The 20,393-nt window shown below is 36.8% G+C and overlaps 1 protein-coding gene across 1 annotated transcript in view; it reads left to right on the top strand.

Moving 5' to 3' along the window:
• The window catches only part of PPP4R3A (protein phosphatase 4 regulatory subunit 3A), a 51,733-nt gene extending 34,094 nt beyond the window's left edge, over window positions 1-17,639 (top strand). The window contains exons 7-16 of the mRNA XM_017546953.2: window positions 14-132; window positions 581-697; window positions 2,869-3,000; window positions 3,104-3,206; window positions 4,994-5,152; window positions 10,424-10,593; window positions 13,088-13,230; window positions 13,713-13,903; window positions 14,359-14,585; window positions 16,375-17,639. Of these exons, the coding sequence (XP_017402442.1) occupies window positions 14-132; window positions 581-697; window positions 2,869-3,000; window positions 3,104-3,206; window positions 4,994-5,152; window positions 10,424-10,593; window positions 13,088-13,230; window positions 13,713-13,903; window positions 14,359-14,585; window positions 16,375-16,485 (1,472 nt within the window). The 3' untranslated portion in view covers window positions 16,486-17,639. The remainder of the gene's footprint in view (window positions 1-13; window positions 133-580; window positions 698-2,868; window positions 3,001-3,103; window positions 3,207-4,993; window positions 5,153-10,423; window positions 10,594-13,087; window positions 13,231-13,712; window positions 13,904-14,358; window positions 14,586-16,374) is intronic.
• The last annotated feature ends 2,754 nt before the right edge of the window (window positions 17,640-20,393 follow it).

Below are 20,393 nucleotides of genomic sequence, written 5' to 3'. Positions count from 1 at the left end.
TTTTTTTAATTTCAGGTTAACTTTTTAAAAGAATTTTGTGCATTTTCCCAAACGCTACAGCCTCAAAACAGAGATGCTTTTTTCAAGACTTTGTCAAACATGGGCATATTACCAGCTTTAGAAGTCATCCTTGTAAGATTGTGTCTCCTCATTTTTAGTTACCATTTTGTATCCCAAAATTAATATTTTTAGTGTAACATGCAAATATCCTATTATAGCCAATATTTAATATTAGCTGGGTAGTTCATTAAGTTAAAGAACCTATAAAATTTCAGTATTAGACAGTTTTCACACAATATTGAAAAAATGCAGTTAAGTAATTTTCCATAATTTAATGATAATTTGTCAGCTTTGCAGTTTATTAGCTGAAATGTTAAAATATAAAGGCAAACAGAAATAAATGATTTATAAAGTATAATTTTATCCATACAATAAGAGTTTTATATGCAGAAGAATTTCTTTGACTTTTCTTTTACATTACAGTTTTTTTATATGTTGTTTTGTTAGGTTTGGATATTTACATAATTATAGGGGTTGTATATTTATAATTATAGGATAAATAAATGCTTTTTGTCTGCAGGGCATGGATGATACACAGGTGCGAAGTGCTGCTACTGATATATTCTCATACTTGGTTGAATATAATCCATCCATGGTACGAGAGTTTGTCATGCAGGAGGCACAACAGAATGATGATGTAAGTAAGAAGTTAACAGAGCAAAAAATAACCAGCAAGGTAAATATTATTTGTACTAATAGTAAGTATTTATACATAGGAAGCTAACTGTATTTATTCATTTTTAAGATTTAAACTGTTGCTGTGGAAAAGCGTAGCCATAATATCAAATGGCTTATTGTTCTCTAAATTGGTTCCTGCCTCAGTTTATCAGTTTGTCATACAGCAATTACTTATGTGCATTTAAATTGCCTTTTAAAATTTGATGTTAGGGTATTTTTTGTTTTCAATTCTGAAGTCAACTTGCTATGTTGTTTTATTTAAATCATTTAGTCAATCAGTTCTTGTATCTAGGGAATTATGAGTAAGTTACCTAGGAAAACATTGACTTTAGGGTAGGTTCTCAAAATCGTCGAGAATGAAGAAATGAAGCATGGTTCCTTAAAATACCCAGGGTACTGTTTCTTTACTGCCTAGCCATAGAGAACGAGCTGTTATATTGTTCACAAACACTCACATATTCGTATCTGAGCTACACCAGATTTTAAAGTAATACAGAATATATGCTGGTAATGTGAAGGGTGCTTCTGGATCACAAAGTGTGTGATGTGTGAGAGCACTACATGTGTGTGCTCTTCATTATTTTAAAATAATTGAACCAATGATTCTGATGTTCCTCCTTCCCTCATAACATTTTGGAAGCAACTTTTTACTTAAGAATGAGTAAGATAGTCTGCCCTTAGCGCCTTCTTAAGGGAGCGGGGCGTGGGGAAAATCTGAGCAGAAGAATTGCAGCCTATGGTACTTTTACGAAATAAGAAAATAGACTGTCTTACTTTTTGAAAAGATCCTAATTAATGTGTTGTGACGTCAAAAGGAAATGGAATGCCATATAACTGCCATTTAAGGTTTTATTTTTAAAGTATAGTGCAGGATAAGTGCAAAAAAGCACTAGTTCAAACTGTTGAATATTATGTTTTTCTTTTGTAAAATATTCATGTCAGCCCCGCAGCATAGCAACACTCTCCTTTACTACAAAAATAATTTTTAAAAATTAGTCAGGCATGGCGGCATGCACCTATATTCCCAGATACTCAGGAGGCTGAGATGGGAGGGTCTCTTGAGACCAAGAGTTTGACTCTGCAGTGAGCTATGATTGTTCCACTGCATTCCAGTCTGGGTGACAAAGCCAGACCCTATCTCAAACAAAATTCTTAAGAACCAAAATATCTGTATTATTGTAAATAAAGGCTGTTCTTGTTGGTCCCATTAGCCCATGAGCTGAACATGTGAACATATATTGATACACCTCAAAAATACTTTACTCACACATAGTAGGACTCTCTCTCTCTCCCCCTCTCTGTTTCTCTCTTTTGCCACAGGGTAACATTTCAGTCAGTAGCACTTTTGATTCCCACTCTTCTTGATTATCATTTCCATATACTGTCTGCATTTTCTCTGTCCCTTGTTCATCCTGCCTTTGCATACACACAGGCAAGAGCAGGGATTTTCTCACTGAATCCCTCTCAATTTTATTTACTACTTAGGCAGGGAATACCAGTCATGATAGGGCCTCAGGAAAACTAGCCATCATTATCTTTGATATTTAGAGTGTATATATTCCATTTGTTCTCTGCACTCTCTAAATACCATAGTCTCATTTTCCTCAATTTCAGGCATTCAGATAACAACTAATTTTTTCCTAAATTTATTTTAAAAGGAAATTTTATATCAACTTATACAAATGGAGAATATATATCATTGGCTATAAATAGAATGACTATAAAAATAAAAGAAAGTAGAATGATCTAAATCCCACCTAAATATTCTTACTGTTAAAACTATGGTCATAAAATCCATTGGCTTTCTTCGGAAGGTAGATTACATTATTAAAAAGTTATAAAGATCTATTATCACCAAACTGAAACTTTGCTTTTGCTTTACATCAGAGGAATTTAAAGATAATAGACAATTTTTTTTTCGGTACTATTTAGGGCTACATCCCTGCACCACACTTTAGGGAATGAAACATTGTCATGTGTCCTATCAGATAACTGATAATAAACATTTCACTTTGCAGTTAACAAAACAGCTAGAGCCTGGGTATAATGCTGTACTATGTGTCTTAGTTTTTGCTTTTTCCATTCTTTCTTATAATAAGTGATCCTTAGTATGTCTGTTTTTCTCTCCAGGATATTTTGCTCATCAACCTCATTATAGAACATATGATTTGTGATACAGATCCTGAACTTGGAGGAGCAGTCCAACTTATGGGCCTGCTTCGAACTTTAGTTGACCCAGAGAACATGCTAGCCACTGCCAATGTAAGCGATGAGTATTTTTCCTCTTTTTCATAGCTAGTATATTGTGTATTGCTGGTAGGAACCAGTGCAGTTAAAGTTCATGGAAGTGTTTTTGATTCCTTAGAAAACAGAAAAGACTGAATTTCTGGGTTTCTTCTACAAGCACTGTATGCATGTTCTCACTGCTCCTTTACTAGCAAATACAACAGAAGACAAACCTAGTAAAGGTAAGATAATTCAGGTTGGTAGTTAAGTTCTCTGTTCTTGAATGCTGAATTTAAAGTTGATGTTAAGTAAGTGTTTTTAGGAGGCAGTTAGAGGGAGGTAGAGGCTGGAAGTATACACCTTTTAAAAAGTAGCAGTCTTTAACAGTTCAAACCATCAGGTTAACATTGAGGTCTTAATAATGTTTATTTGTTTGTATGTTTTATCGAAAGCAACCTGGAGTATTAATAATGTATTTTGAAAAGAAAGGTTCATGATAAAAATTTCCCTGCAAGTACTATAACCAGATAACAGAAACATGTAAAAGAAGAAATAAGATAAAATTTTGTTTCTTTCCGAATTTTAAAATAATTTTTTGTTAAACAATATTTGCATTCAGTTTGCATCTACACTGGTGAAATATAAATAGAAGTCAGTAGCTATGAAAAATTCATTTTAAATTATTTGTACTCCAGATGTATAGACAGAACTAGGATTTTTGCACAATATTAAGCTATTTTTATTTATATTAAAGATACGTTAGGGTTTATTTTTGCATTTTACTCATTAGAGCTTTAGCTTTTGTGTGTGTGTGTGTTTAATTTAGGAAGTACTTTTAGGGTATTCATTCGGGGAATTCCTTATTTAAGCTTTAGGAGTAAATACATTATTTTGTTACTTGAATTTTTTTTTTTTTTTTTTGAGACAGGGTCTTGCCCTGTTGCCCAGTCTGGAGTGCAGTGGCACAGTCTTGGCTCACTGCAAGTTCTGCCTCCCAGGTTCAAGCAATTCTCCTGCCCTAGCCTCCTGAGTATGTGGGATTACAGGCGCCCGCCACCATGTCTGGCTAATTTTTGTATTTTTAGTAGAGATCGGAGTTTTTACCATGTTGGCCAGGCTGGTCTCGAACTCCTGGCCTGAAGTGATCTGCCTACCTTGCCCTACCAAAGTGCTGGGATTATAGGCGTGAGCCACCACACCCAGCCTTGAATTCTTAATGTAGCATAGTTAACTTACAGCATAGCACTCACATGAAATACATGTTAAATTTACTTTTTGTGTAACTCCAGAATCAAGTCCATGAAATGTGAATATCCATTTTTCTTAACCTGTTTTATTCATACTGGGTAAAGCTTGAGGTGTCTTTCCAAACCACATGTTCTATTCCTCCAACCTTTATTAAGATAAGAACTCATTGTGATTTTGTGGAAGGACTGTGTTATTATCTTAATGTGGGGGAAAGAAAGAAAGTAAACCCTTCAGAGGCTTACTGCCTGGTGAGGAGTAAAGATAAGTCAATGATTATAATTCAGTATAGACTCGTTACAAGTAGTATAGGAGGCAGAAAACACATCGTTCACCTCCTTCCCAAAATCAAAGGAGCAGGGAGAGAGAGCAGTTGCACCAAAAATGACATGGTGTCTGGTAGAAACTCATATGCTATGTATACATCTGTTAGAGAACACGCTAAGACACTTGGTAAAGGGTCCTTGAAGTTCAGAATAAAGCAGATACTCTAGATTTGTATCCTAACTCTGCCTTACTAACGTTTCCAACTCGGGTCTACTTAGTTAATAGATTCATAATGTGAAACCAATTCCCTATAGGGTTGTTAAAATTAAATGTAAAAAATAAAAAACACCATTCCTGGCACACGGTAGGTATTCAGTAAATGCTGATTTCCTCCTCTCTAAAGTTAAAATATATGGTGAGTAGAAGGGATTTTACTTGATTGGAATTTGAGTTCTTGTATTTTACAAGAAAAAATGTTAGCCATTAAATATAATTAATCGTGTTTTGTTTCTTTTAGATGATTTTCAGACTGCCCAGCTATTGGCACTTGTATTGGAATTGTTAACATTTTGTGTGGAGCACCATACCTACCATATAAAGAACTACATTATTAATAAGGATATCCTCCGGAGAGTGCTAGTTCTTATGGCTTCAAAGCATGCTTTCTTGGCATTATGTAAGTGTTAATTACTTATCGTCTTTGTATACTGTCATTTTGGTATTTTTATATCTTATTGCCCAAATGAGAAGACCACTGATCACAGGTCGAGAGACCTAGGTTGTAATACTGGCTCTGCCACTGATTATGTAGTTTTGCAATGTTGAGCAGTTGTTTTTCTTGACTCTCTCCTTACTCAGTATACAGCAAGGGAGTAGAATGTATCTACAGCGTTATATTCCATTACTAAAACAGCACCTTTGATCATTTTACCTTGGATATTTTATAGCAGGGGTGGCAAACTACAGCTGAGGCCAGATCCAACCCCTGTGATTCTATAGCCTACAAGCTGAAATATGTTTTGTTTTTAAAAGGTGGCCTGAGAAGAGGGAAATGAATATGCTACAGAGACCATATATGTGGCCCACAAAGCTTAAAATATGTACCAGGTGAACCTTTATGAAAACATTTGCGGAGCAATATAGTCTTAAAACACGATTGTTCTTAGACATAAGTTTTTCAAAAATTAACTTTCACAGTGTTCTTAAGACCCTAGTTCATTAGAGAAAACCATGTTTCTGAATTGAAAATAGGTTAATCCAGAATGTTCTTTATCAAGCAGCAGCTAGACATCTCAGGTAATGAGTTTCCATATGTAAGTGGGCTTTATTGGTAAGTTGTTAGACCAAATTTAGGGGGACCCTAGAGGTTCTGTAAGATTTTTTGCTGGTAACTTAATTTTTGCCTTGTGGGTTTTAAAGGTAAGTGTGAGTGTTTTGTTGTCATTGTTTTAAGTAGTTGTAGTCATCCACTAGAGGCCTGAAGATACATATATGTGTGTGTGTGTGTGTGTGTGTGTGTGTGTATACATGTATAGATAGATAGATATTTCTTTTTTTTGCTAATCTTCTTTACTTCATTTCTAATTGTTTTGCTTGATTGATTTTTTAAAAATCCTTAAATCATAATACAGATTATTAAAATAATTACAAATTAAAATTTATAAATAAACAGCAAGGCACAGTGGCTTACGTCTGTAATCTCAGCACTTTGGGAGGCCGAGGTGGGCAGATCACCTGAGGTCAGGAGTTCAAGGCCAGTCTTGGTAACATGGTGAAACCCCGTCTCTATTAAAAATACAAAAATTAGCCAAGTGTAGTGGTACACATCTGTAGTCACAGCTACTCAGGAGGCCGAGGCAGGAGGATCCCTTGAACCTGGGAGGCAGATGTTGCGGTCAGCTGAGTTGGCACCATTGCATTCCAGTCTGGGCGACAGACCAAGACTCTGTTTCACCTGCCAGCACCCCCTGCCCCAAAGAAATGATAAATTTTATAAAAGCAACATTGCTTTATATTAAACTTCCTATTACAGTGACATTGTATTCATTTTTCTCATATACCTATCACAGATTGAGAACATCAAGGCCAAGTTTAGCGGGGGAGTTTATAGCTCTTTGACTTCTTCTTTCATGTTGACAATAGAGGGTTTTGTGCAAGTGTGGAAAAGGGGGTTTGAGAACAGAATGGAAAAACTAAGTAAAGGAATAAATATAGTTTCACCGAATATATTAAAAACCGTACATTGATTAAAAAATTTTTTATACATTATCTGAAATCAAGATGAGTCTTAGAGTTAATCCATTTATGCCTAGTGTTCCATTATTGGAACACCAAGCTTGTGGGAGTTTTATATCCTGCTCAGGGTCATCGCCAAGGTCTGATGTTCTACAAAAAAAATTTGCAACTTCTGGCATAAATGAATTAATGGCATGTCATTATAATTGGTAGTTCCTCAGTGGCATTTTAGATTTGATTATTGTCTATACATCTGGTTTACTAGAAAAATGAAGTTGGTTATTACCTGGACTTGGCTATCAGGGGAATCAAAGTACAACAATTATAAACACTATATTAAGATGTGTTTGGAAGCATAGTAGAAATAATTTATTATAATTTAATGACGCAGAAGAAAAATTACACAAAAGTGATAAAACTTTTTTTTTGAGACAGAGTCTCTCTTTTTCACCGAGGCTGGAGTGCAGTGGCACAATCTCAGCTCACTGCAACCTCTGCCTCCCAGGTTCAATTGATTCTCCTGCCTCAGCCTCCTGAGTAGCTGGGATTACAGGTGTGCGCCACCAATCCAGCTAGTGTTTGTATTTTTAGTGAACTATGGGAGAGAATCTTTTAAGCAAATGAAAGTTTATTGTTGGAAACTAAGTATGTTAGCAAAATCTTAGTTATGTTTCATTGTTGATATTTTCCAAACTGAGTCAGGTTATCATTAAATCTAACTCTTCCGAATGACTTCCTCATGTACCTCTCTTCCCAGGGTTGAGGATACAAGTGTCTTCCTAACAAAGATGCCTGTCATTAGGAACAATCTTTTTTGAACTGGCTTTATTGTATGCAGTAGGAGTTTTTGTCAAAGATTTCTAAGAACTAAATAAAAATTTCAGGAAATGTAAGATATTTGTGGTTCTTCTGAGAAAAGTGTACATTGAAGTATTCAGTATAGTATTTTAAAGGAGGGTTTATTGATAGTTTAGATACACACATATAAATACAGACAGTAATGAGCAGCTAAATGTAAACAATTTGGGAATTTAGGGAGCTTTTAATTTTTTTTTTTTTTTTAAAAGACGGAGTCTTGCTCTGTCACCCAGGCTGGAGTGCAGTGGCACGATCTCGGCTCACTGCAACCTCTGCCTCCCGGGTTCAAGCAATGCTCCTGCCTCAGCCTCCTTAGTAGCTGGGGTTACAGGCATACACCACTACGTCCAGCTAATTTTTGTATTTTTAGTAGAGACAAGGTTTCATCATGTTGGCCAGGCTGGTCTTGAACTCCTGACCTCAGATAATCCGCCCACCTCACTCTCTCAAAGTGCTGGGATTAGAGGCATGAGCCACCACACCCAACCTAATTTTTTTTATTTGCTGCTGCTTAATTAGTATATTTTGTCATATTTAAAGATAACTAGTTAAGTATTTAGGTGGGTCCAGCAATCCTTTCTAAACTCCGTCTTTATAGGCTAGATATTGGTTCTGTCAGTTTCCTTGGCCTTATTAAGTTTCTTGGATCTTACATTGTAGCCCATTGGCGCATACTTTATGTTGTTTGAGGGTGTTTTGTTGTTCTTGTTAAAAATATGGAAATCTTAAAAAGGAATGAAATAAAGCTTTATTGTAGAGGCACTTATTCAGCTATCATTAGTTACAAGGTAAAAAGCCACAAATGTATTACATGAAATCTCATATTTTATAAAGTACAGATGAATAGTGGTTTTTAGAGATGATTGAAACTAACCACAAGAGGTTCCTGGAATGTTAATGAAGGTTAGAGATATGAGTGGAAGCAGAACGTGCTTTACATTGAAAATCCAGTGGCAGTGCCAACTTGGGCTTTCTCCACTCTACTTTGAATGACTTGACTTCCTGGATCTTTCTGGTAAACTTTTGAAAGCAACTTTTTACTCAACTGCAAAGAATAGTGGTTGGATATTTTTGATGCAGGTTTCTTTTAAGGGATGGATTTGAGTGGTGATAACACAAAGTTCTCGATGTGAAAATGTAAGAGCAAATGGAAGTAAGGACAAAAAGACCACTAGAACCGCATTCTGTCTACGCCAGCAGTTTCTGGATAGAAGTGCTCTTGAAGAAGTGCAATGGTGCCATCTGCATTCCCTTGTCTTAGTGAATTTCAGGAAGGGAGTTTTTTACTCATGTAGGAACTATAGTCAGACAAGGGGTCAGTGTGTGTATGGTAGGACACAAGTCTCCACAAAGCCCAAAAAGTTGGAGTATGAATTCTTAAAATAGTAATACTCCTGCTAAAATTACTAAAAGTTTAAAATGTGGTCTATTAGCATGATCTCTTAAGTACTGATTTTTATTCCTAACAAATGGAACTGCCTCAGTAAGTTCCTTTGCCAAATAACCTTAAAAATACAAATTGAAAATATTGTTTTGGGAAAATAAACCCTTGTTAGGCTTTGACTTACCACACAGAAAGATGCCTCTTAGTGTTTAAAATGTCTTAGTTCACAATGATTATGTTTTTAAAAATATTCCGTAGTTTAAAAAATAAAATGCAATTATTATTCTATAAACTATTTTGAAACTCCCTGCCCAGAGTGTTTCTTAAGAAAGATACACTCTTAAATAAGTTGCATTGTTAAGGCAGTTAATAATCAACTGTACCTAATTGGGCATTCACTTGTGGACCTCTTTTCTGCCAACTAAAGAAAAATTGAGCTGCTTTACTCCTCTGCCTTCCCACCCAGAAACCGTGTCAGCATGGTTGCCTGGCTACCTGCTCATGAAGGACTTGATTAATAGCAAATTGGCAATTTAACGAGCCACTTCCATGATCTCCAAAGAAATCAAAATACAAACACAATATTTAATCTTGCCAACCGAAGACGATGTGACTGCATGAAGTGAGTATGCTTTTTTGCACTGTTTACAATAACTGGGGCATTAACTTACTGATGATTCCATTTAGGTAAAGAGGGCTTTGTTGAAGTCTAGCTGTCCGAGTATATTTGTATCTTGATGAATGGTGACTTAAGTAACTCCCCATACCTCAAGATGTAAATATACCTTTTAATCTGTAAGTTAAAGCCTAATTAATTATGAAAATGAAAACTGGAAAAAAATTAAAAAGCATACTCGCTACAATAAGCATAGAGGACCACATTTTAAATAACATCCTCTCAAATTATTTCTGAACTATGGCAAGGCAAATTTGGGGTCATGCAGATTTTTGTGGGTTTATGGCCTTTCTATAGCCACATCCACAAATAAATAAATAAATTTCCACAAACTATGATGCAAAATAATAAGAGTGTCCAAAAAATATTGAAGATCAAATTATACAGTGGATTGCCCTAATAAAACATCGTTTTTTTCTATTATGGTGGATATAAAAGATCATGCTGAATTTTTTTCATCTTAAGTAGTGTGATAGGCGCATTTGTTTGTCTTAGCTCTTATTTTAGATGTAAATTACAGTTTGGTCATTAGTAACTTTTATTTTCAGGATTTTTCTTCTGGCTTTCCAAGACTTGTGTTCTATGATGACATATACTACTTTTAGAAGACATTTTTCTGATAACACTTTCATAATCCTTATCTTTAGGTTCATAGTTCTGGAAGTACAAACATCACTACACAAATATTGATATACATTAAACAGGTTTTTTTGGTTTGGTGGTTTTTCTGTTTGGTAAGTCTAAAGTATGGAAGAGTGGTATGTGATTTAAACAACAATGCCTCTGTGTTTCAGGTGCCCTTCGTTTTAAGAGAAAGATTATTGGATTAAAAGATGAGTTTTACAACCGCTACATAATGAAAAGTTTTTTGTTTGAACCAGTAGTCAAAGCATTTCTCAACAATGGATCCCGCTACAATCTGATGAACTCTGCCATAATAGAGATGTTTGAATTTATTAGAGTGGTAGGTTCTGTATTTTTAATTAGAATTTTTGTTTTAGTTGTTTGAGAAAAATTGAATTTGCATTACCTAGTATTTTGGCTTATTTGAGATTATTATATTTGGAGAGAATTTTTTAAATAACGAAACTACCAAAAGCCTGTGAGAGATTTGATTCTAACTACATCTTAACCTTTCAGCAGCTACAAATCTTGTTTTGGCGGCGGGTTGCGGGGACAGTCTCACTGTTTCCTAGGCTGGAGTGCAGTGACGCAATCTTGGCTCACTGCAGCTTTTGCCTTCTGGGTTCAAGCGAGTCTCATGTCTCAGCCTCCTCAGTACCTGGGATTATAGGCACATAACACCACACTCAGCTAATTTTTGTATTTTTAATAGAGATGGGGTTTCACCATGTTGGTTAGGGTGGTCTTGATCTCCTCACTGCGTCAGCCACCATGCCCAGCCAGCTACAAATCTTTTATAGCAGGGGTCCTGAACCCTTTGGCCACAGACCAGTCCATGGTCTGTTCGGAACCTAGCTGCACAGCAGAGGGTAAACTACCATCTGAGCTCCACCTTCTGTCAGATCAGCAGCAGCATTGGATTCTCCTAGGAGCATGAACCCTGTGGTTAACTGTGAGGTGGAACAATTTCATCCCGAAACCGTCACCCCAGGGAAAAACTGTCTTTCACAAAACCAAAAAGGTTAAGGACTGCTACTTTGTAGGATGGTCACAGTAGTCATTTTAAGAAAGCAAAACTATACTTGACAGATAAGCATTTGAATGTGTTTTTCTTAACTTTCACATTTCTAAAGAGCAATTTCATAATCTTCATTCTCTAAGAATGCCATAAGCTAGTGGTTCTCAAACATGGATGCTATGCAAATTTATCTGGCATGCCTTTTTTTTTTTTTTTTTTTTTTTTTGAGAGACAGAGCCTTACTCTGTTACCCAGGCTGAAGTACAGTGATGTGATCTTGGCTCACTGCACTGTTGTGCACCCTCCACCTCCTGGATTCAAGCAATTATTGTGTGCCTCAGCCTCCCAAGTAGCTGGGATTACAGGCGCCAACCACCACACCTAGCTAATGATACATACATATACATATATATATATATATGTGTGTGTGTGTGTGTATGTATGTATCATTAGCATACATATATGTATGTATTATATATATATATATATGTGTGTATGTATTTTGTTTCACCTTGCCTGTGTAAACAAATAATTTTTATATTTTTAGTAGAGATAGGGTTTCACTACATTGGCTAGGCTGGCCTCAAACTCCTGACCGTAGGTGATCTGCCCACCTTGGCCTCCCAAAGTGCTGGGATTACAGGCATGAGCCACTTCGTCCGGCCTGTGACATGCTTTTAAAATACACATGGCTATTGTGTGTTCTCACTTATAAGTGGGAACTAAACTTTGAGTACACATGGAAATAAAGAAGGAAACAACAGATACCAGGGCCGTTTTGAAGGTAGTGAGTGGGAGAGGTGAGCATTAAAAAAACTATCCATTGGGTACTGTGCTTATTAGGGTGATGAAATAATCTGTACATCAAACCCCTGCGACACGTAGTTTTCTCATATAACAAATATGCACATGGACCCCTGAACCTAAAATAAAATTTCATTAATAAAATACAAATGCCCATGGCCAGGCACAGTGGCTTATATGTACTTTGGCAGGCCAAGTTGGGAAGATTGCTTGAGGCCAGGAGTTAGAGACTAGCTCGGGCAACATTTCAAGACCCCATCTCTCCAAAATTAACAAAAACAAAAACTTAGCCCCATATGGTGGTACATGCCTATAGTCGTAGCTGCTCGGGAGGCTGAAGTGGAAGGACGGCTTAAGCCCAGGAGTTCAAGGCTGCGGTGAGCTGTGATCATTCAACTATACCTCAACCTGGGTCCCAGAGTGAGAACCCATCTCTAAATCACATACCCATCCCCCACATCAGAATCAAAATCACCTAGGGCAAGACCTGGACATTTACTTTGTAAAGACATAGATAACCAGGCGTGGCGGCTCACACCTATAAACCCAGCACTTTGGGAGGCTGAGGTGGGTGGATCACCTGAGGTCAGGAGTTCAGGACCAGCCTAACCAACATGGAGAAACCCCATCTCTACTAAAAATATAAAATTAGCTGGGCTTGGTGGCATATGCTGTAATCCCAGCTACTTGGGAGGCTGAGGCAGGAGAATCGCTTGAAGCCGGGAGGTGGAGGTTGTGGTGAGCCAAGATGACGCCGTTGTACTCCAGCCTAGGCAACAAGAGTGAAACTCCATCTCAAAAAAAATAAAAATAGAAAATAAAAAAAAGACCCATAGATAAATTGGGGACTTACTGTAGTAGCTAGCGTATGTTATTCCCATTTTTTTTGTTTTTGTTTGACCATCTCTAAGATTATGTAATTTTATGAAATTAATGTATTTTTGATGAGAATGAATTTATTAAGCATCATCTTGCTAAGATGACATTTTTTCATTACTATTCTCTTCTGTAGGAAGATATAAAATCATTAACTGCTCATGTAATTGAAAATTACTGGAAAGCACTGGAAGATGTAGATTATGTACAAACATTTAAAGGATTAAAACTGAGATTTGAACAACAAAGAGAAAGACAAGATAATCCCAAACTTGACAGGTAAATTACCATATATTTGAACCTGTTCATTCAGCATCAAGTTGTATGGTAGTGGCTTTATTGTTTGATATTCTTTGGCTTGGCAAGGAATGGGGAAATAAGCAGAGAGCAAATAGAAATTGTAGTTTCCCATAAGGGTCAAAATAAATGTTTTCCTGAAGATTTAGCTGGTTTTTAGTATAATACTGTAGACCCTCAGGCATGTATCAAGGTAGATAATGAACAAATAGCCCAAACAGTGGCAATGAGGCTTCATGTGTTCAAAATAAAATCAGAGTATTATTTGCTTTGAATTTACAAGTTACTAAGCTTACAAATTGTTCTTTAAAATCTTGTACATTAAATACCTGGATTTACATTGATATTATATTTTAATATCTGTAAATTCCTTGTTAATTCCCAATGTTAACAAGTTTAATAAGTCATCTGTAACAGAACAGTTAAGTCCATATATAGTTATATTCTTTCTTCTCTACTCGTAGTATGCGTTCCATTTTGAGGAATCATAGATATCGAAGAGATGCCAGAACACTAGAAGATGAAGAAGAGATGTGGTTTAACACAGATGAAGATGACATGGAAGATGGAGAAGCTGTAGTGTCTCCATCTGACAAAACTAAAAATGATGATGATATAATGGATCCAATAAGTAAATTCATGGAAAGAAAGAAATGTATGTTTTAAAAAATGGGCAAGAATATATGAAGGCTTTCTCATTCTAGATTTATTCTTATTTCTTGACAAAATGATTAGTTAGTATTTGCTTTGAATGTGTGATGGCATAGGTTTTAAAGACTCTCATTGCTTTATGGGATGTGACTGAACAGCAGTGTTGTGCAGGCATAGACTTAAAGTTTTCTTAATTTGAGTAAATTAAGGAATATACTATTTCAGGAAGGGTAGGGACACTGAATATGATTCTGAAGGTTTCATTTCTTCTCTGAAGTAAGATCCAAGGAATGGAGTTGTATTTAGTATTTTGGTAAGCAAGCTTCATTTATAAATTGAACTTCAGTGTTTCTACCCAACAGAGTAAGCTAGTTAAATGTGTTTTAGTGTTACCTGACTTGGGGAAATTTTTAAAGAATGAGTATGGGGGACAACTATTGACACTAGTCTCATTTTCAGTAAAAGAAAGCGAGGAAAAGGAAGTGCTTCTGAAAACAAATCTTTCTGGACGGCAGAGCCCAAGTTTCAAGCTTTCCCTGTCCAGTGGAACAAAGACTAACCTCACCAGCCAGGCTTCTGCAACAAATCTGCCTGGTTCTCCAGGATCACCTGGATCTCCAGGATCTCCAGGCTCTCCTGGATCCGTACCTAAAAATACATCTCAGACGGCAGCTATTACTACAAAGGTACATTTTTGACTCACATTTTGCCCCCCACCTTTTCCCTAATTTAAGTTTTCTCAGCAATAATTTTGACTAAGATTCCCTTTGGTTACTGCCACCTAGAACTGATTTATCGAGTCCGCCCTACCACCACTTGAACTTATCTAAAAGTTGAGAAATTTCTGAAAGTTTTTATGACCAATGCAAAAGTCTGAATATCATTATGAATTCTTTCTTTGGCATTGTGCATTTTACAACTTCAAGTTTGTATGTCATAACATTTACAGAAATGTTAAGGTTTTCAATTATTATTTAATAAATTTTCCTAACACCTAGATAAAGGCTTTGCAGGAAAATGATAATCTGAATATCTGGATACTCCTAACTTTACTTTGCCAGTTAAGTTTTAAGGAAACTAACCATCTACTACTGTCACTAACACTTCATATAAGAAAGGAACAAAATCTTAAGAAAAATGTAGAAAAGATGCAATCTTAGAGTAAAACCAACTTTTAGGGCTCCTTATGCAGTCCCCCCTTTTTTTCTTTTGAGATACAATAGATTGATTATTGGGCTGGCAGGCTAGCAGTTAAAAGACTGCATTTGGGAATTGCTGACCTAAATCGGGAATGTAATGCCCATTCCGTCTTTTTTTTTCTGGAGTGAGCAGGAGACCCCTATGGCTAAGAAGTGAATCTGAGACATGCTGAAATGAAGAGGCAGGCTTGAGAGCAGAGCAATGTGAATTTTTCCCTGAGCATCTAAATAAAGTGAGCTGCAGTGGTTTCTGGTGAAGGAGCCAGGGCTAAGAGGAAACCCAGATGAAATAATGGGGAAGAGTCAGGGCAGAACTGCTTTATCTTCTGCAGTTTTCATTTTGCTAACTTTTTTTGGGACAGTCTCAGGAGTGCAATGGCGTGATCCCGGCTCACTGCAACCTCCACCTACATTAAAGCAATTCTTGGGCCTTGGCCTCCCGAGTAGCTGGGATTACAGATGTGTACCTCCAGGCCTGGCTAATTTTTGTAATTTTATTGGAGACAGGGTTTCACCATGTTAACAGATCAGGCTGGTCTCCAGCTCTTGTCCTCATGTTATCCCTCTGCCTCAGCCTCCCAAAGTGATGGAATTATAGGCATGAGCCACCACACTCAGCCTCATTTTGATACTATTTTAGACTTTATGTTTAAAAAAAATATTAATGTGCTGTTAAGTCTTGAAACATTTTCATTCATTTTCTAACTCCTGGGTAATTTGCTAGGATTATAGACTGCTTAAAATTTTTTTGCCTTAGATCAGGTGCAGAGGCTCATGCCCATCATCTCAGCACTTTGGGAAGCCAAGGCGGGTGGATCATCTGAGGTCAGGAGTTCAAGACCAGCCTGCCCAGTGAAACCCCGTCTCTACTAAAAATACAAAAATTAGTTGGGCATGGTGGTGGGCACCTGTAATCCCAGCTACTCGGGAGGCTGAGGCAGGGAGAATTGATTGAACCTGGGAGGTGGAGGTTGCAGTGAGCAAAGATCGCACTATTGCATCTAGCCTGGGTGACACAGTGAGACCCTGTCTGAGGGTGCGGTGGGAGGAAAAAATGAGTTTCCTTGCTTTAATTTTAATTAACTCAAAAAAGTCTGCATGTCTATTACTGAAAATTTAGACAATACATAAACATTTACGTTTAACACAGTCCCACCACCCAAAAATAACCACGATTACTGGTTGAGTTAGGATCTGGTTTCTTTCTCCAGTCATAAAACACCAGTGTCGTCACACGTGTTTTGTTTTCTTTGGTCTGATGCTTGTTTCTGAACAGGGAGGCCTCGTGGGTCTGGTAGATTATCCTGATGATGATGAAGATGATGATGAGGATGAAGATAAGGAAGATACGTTACCATTGGCAAAGAAAGCAAAATTTGACTCATAATAATGGCAACGGCCTAGGATCAGTACCTGTTGAAAAAAACTGGTTCTCCACCCCTCCCCCATACAAAATCCACAACAAAGCGCAGTGGTCTCTTGTGAATGACTGACACAGATCAGCCTCTTACACTTGACTTCTGCTCATCAAGTGCCAATTCAATGGAGCAGGAGGAGGGGATATCATACATTTAGGGGAAAGACTTAAGCCTTTGAGCTCTCCAGCTTGGACCACACATTGCCCTTTTCTCAGGGAAGGAAATGGAAACAAAAAGCCAACAGGGCAGGGGTTTTGTAAGTGGAACTCTGGATTGACTGGTCAGTTGCTACAATCAGAATATGCTTTCTTGGACCATGTTTGACACTTAGAAGAATGGGCCTTTCTGCCATAATTCTTCGCTAGTTAAGAATGCCAGCAGTTTCTTTGTATAAAGAGACCTGCCTTTAAAATCATACATTCTGAACATTTTAGTCAAGCTACAACAGGTTTGGAAAACCTCTGTGGGGGAGGGGCGAATATAAAGTTTTCCTCTTTTTTTATCTGTTCCCTTTGCCCTTCAAACTGCAGATTTTTTTTTTTTTTAAAGTGGGGCTTTGTCCCTACTTGATTAAAGATTGAGTGGAATTCTAGATGTGGTCATTTGTGTCATAATTTTTTTTGTTGTTTTATTTTGTTTTTGATTTTTTTCCTCCCCTGAGTGTATGCTTAGTTGTTGAATATATATATTTGGGACCATTAAAACTTTTTTTGATGTAATATAACCTAACGTTGTGCTGGTACCTGTTTTACCATGTGTAATTTTTGTTTTACATCACAGTTCTTAATTTGTTTAGAGTTTTATGAAAGATGGTATAGTTTTTATTGACAAAAGCAAAGTAATCTTACAACTATGTGCATACAAAAGCAATACTATTTTGTGACTAAATATTTTATATTAAAATTTACATCAGCAACTGTCGAGAATTCAGGGAAATAGAGTGGAATTTAAAACTTCAGCAGTTTTGTTAAATCTAGAAACATGAAATTAGTATTCCAAAGAGATTCTGAAATTTCATATCTTGGGGAAATGACGGTACATTAAATTCAAAATTGAGGATGGATGATTTAAAAATAACATTTGACTTTTGAATAATAAAAAGAAAAGTGAAGAGTAAGAGAAATTGTAGTAGTTGTATGTTTTCTTGTTTTTGTTTTTAACTACTCCCTTTGGAATACCAGTTTGAGTTGTAAGTGGTGGTTTCTAAATAAATACCTGGCCAGAGGACCATCACCTGTCACCTTATTAAAACAATATTTTTAAATAGGTTCTTTTTATTGTCTTACATGTGATCAAATTCTTTCAAGGAAAATGAAAATAAATCAACTTACCCTCACTTTTTACAGTGAAGAATTTAGAACTTATTGAAGAATATATTTTCAAATGTGAATAAAACTTCATATCCAGGAAAGGATGCTATTTTAAGTATCATATACTTTAAGTGAGTATCTAGCAAGTGCTGTGCGCTTCTCTGTCTTGTTTATTCCTCAGTAAATTCTAATGGTGATACCAAAAACAAGACTATATTGAATAGCTGGATAGAAAACCAGAAAGTGTCAACTTGCTACAGTCATTAAAAGTTTTATTATTGGCTGATACCTTTAACAAAAACTTTGGGTGCATAATTATGAGTTAAGTATATCTCACCAGAGTACAGATCTACTTCGGAGTCACAAGTTTTGGCTATTAAGAATTGAAATTAATCAACTTATCTTGCAAATAAAGAGAAGAAACACTCTTAGGATCTAAGTCAATGTCTTCCTTTTTTACCTGGAAAGTCCCATGTCAAGTAATGTTTCTGTCTTAAACATGCAATTTAAAACTGACCTTTTTGGGTGATTCTTGAAACACCTGTCTTGGTATTCTGCAGGTTCTTAGAGGGAAGAAGCATCACTTGCTTTCATTTTGTGGTCCAGTATATTAACTGCTGGCCTTCCACAGTTAAGGGATGACTTTTTATTGATGGACATTTGTATTCTCTTAGTTATTATAATTATGGTTACTGAAATAGAGACTTGACACAAGTGTTTCTAAAAGAGTAGAAGAAATTAGGTCAGAAATAGCTTGCCATGTTTGAAGGAATACTGTTAGAAAACAATTGCTAGAAATACAACACTTGATACAGTTCCTTCCATGATTCAAAAATCCATGCTTGTTTCAGTCTGTCACCCAGGCGTGTAGTGTAGTGGTATGACCATAGCTCACTGCAGTCTTGACCTCCCAGGCTAAATTGATCCTCCTGCCTCAGCCTGCCAAGTAGCTGGTACCACAGGCATACCACCTTGCCTACTAGCTAATGGTAGAGATGGGATCTCCCTATGATGTCCTGGTCTCCCAAATGCTGGGATTACAGGTGTGAGCCATTGTGCCTGACCAAAAGTCCAAACCCTTAATCATAGATATTATCTTGGTAACAAACATGAATGTAGCCAAAAATTATTTTTCACCATAATGATACCAATTGGTTCTTTTGGTCATTTTGCGGTATTTAAAATGAAAACATTTTCACGTCCCAGAGTGAACTCCACAGTTTCTAATTATTGCAGGAAGCACCTTGACATCTATTAAAAAGATGTCGAGATGTCTTTTTTTCTGCCCAATTGTGCCTGATTTTTGTAATTGTACAAAAATTAGATTTTGCATCTAATTTTTCCCAGAACTCCAATTTGCAAGTCAATATTTTTGAATTTGGAAATGCAGGGGAGGCATGGAGCAGGGGAAAACATTCTCTATTTGTTCTTAATTGATTTGACAACTGGTCTTTGTAAAGCCTGCAAGATTAAAATGGCAGTGGGTTTAAACTGGAAGATTCAAGTGGAAAGTTTTTCACGTTGTCACCAGATTTCTGGTATTTAACCTTAAATAACTGCTAAAACCACATTGTCAAAGTTCCTTTTGGAGGAAAATTTAGACCTTCAAAATTCTTTTATTCAGATTATGTTAACTTTTTCTGACAATGTTATCTATTTCAAGAAAGATTATGAAGACATTTTTATGGATGGATGATTATCTACCGTTAAACTGGGGCTTTGAGAGCATATGAGGAAATGGAGTCATCAGTATGTTGTGATTCCCAGTGCTAAATCAGTTTGATTTTATTTCTTTAGCTTTAATATCTTATTTTGGCTCTGTAGAATGATAACTCTGAAAGAAAACTCTAGAGATTCTCTTTTCAGCTAAGTATGTTAACACTGGAGTTAGTTGTCTTGTTTCTTCAAATAGTTCTTGATGGAGACACAGCATTCCTTGACCTTTCTCAGTCTGCTGGATAAAGGGTTCTTCTGTGGACTCACAGGAAATAGTGGTTACTTCACCATGATGCCACATGGGCTTTTGTTTATTTCCTCTGCCTCCTACCATTTCAAAGAAAGTGCTCTGGTATAAGTGACATCCTACCTGCAGCTTCATTGGATCCTTTTTGTTTTCTGTTATTTGACACTGAGGCAGCATTAGCTACCAACCACTGTTTTTTTTTTTTGATGTCTTTCTCTTGGTTTCTGTAATCACTTGGGTTTTACCTTTTTTTTTTTTTTTTTTTTTTTTTTGAGACCGGGTCCTCCTTGCCCAGGCTGGAGTGCAGTGCAGTGAGCACAGCTCACTGCAGCCTTGACCTTCTGGGTTCAAGCACTTCTCTTCTCTCAGCCTCCTGAGTAGCTGGTGCTACAGTTAATATGACACCACGCCGGCCGGGCTGATTTTTGTGTTTTTTGTAGAGATTCGGTTTCACCGTGTTGCTTAGAGTGGTGGTGATTGAGAGGCAAGGTCTCACTCTGTTGCCCAGGCTGGAGTACAGTGGCACAATCATCACTCGCTACAGCCTTGAACTCCCAGGCTCAAGCAGTCCTCCTCCCTCAGCCCCTCTGATAGCTGGGACTAT

This window comes from Cebus imitator, unplaced genomic scaffold, assembly GCF_001604975.1.
Source record: "Cebus imitator isolate Cc_AM_T3 unplaced genomic scaffold, Cebus_imitator-1.0 Scaffold193, whole genome shotgun sequence".
Lineage (NCBI taxonomy): Eukaryota > Metazoa > Chordata > Mammalia > Primates > Cebidae > Cebus > Cebus imitator.
This window is presented reverse-complemented; position numbering and strand designations above follow the sequence as displayed.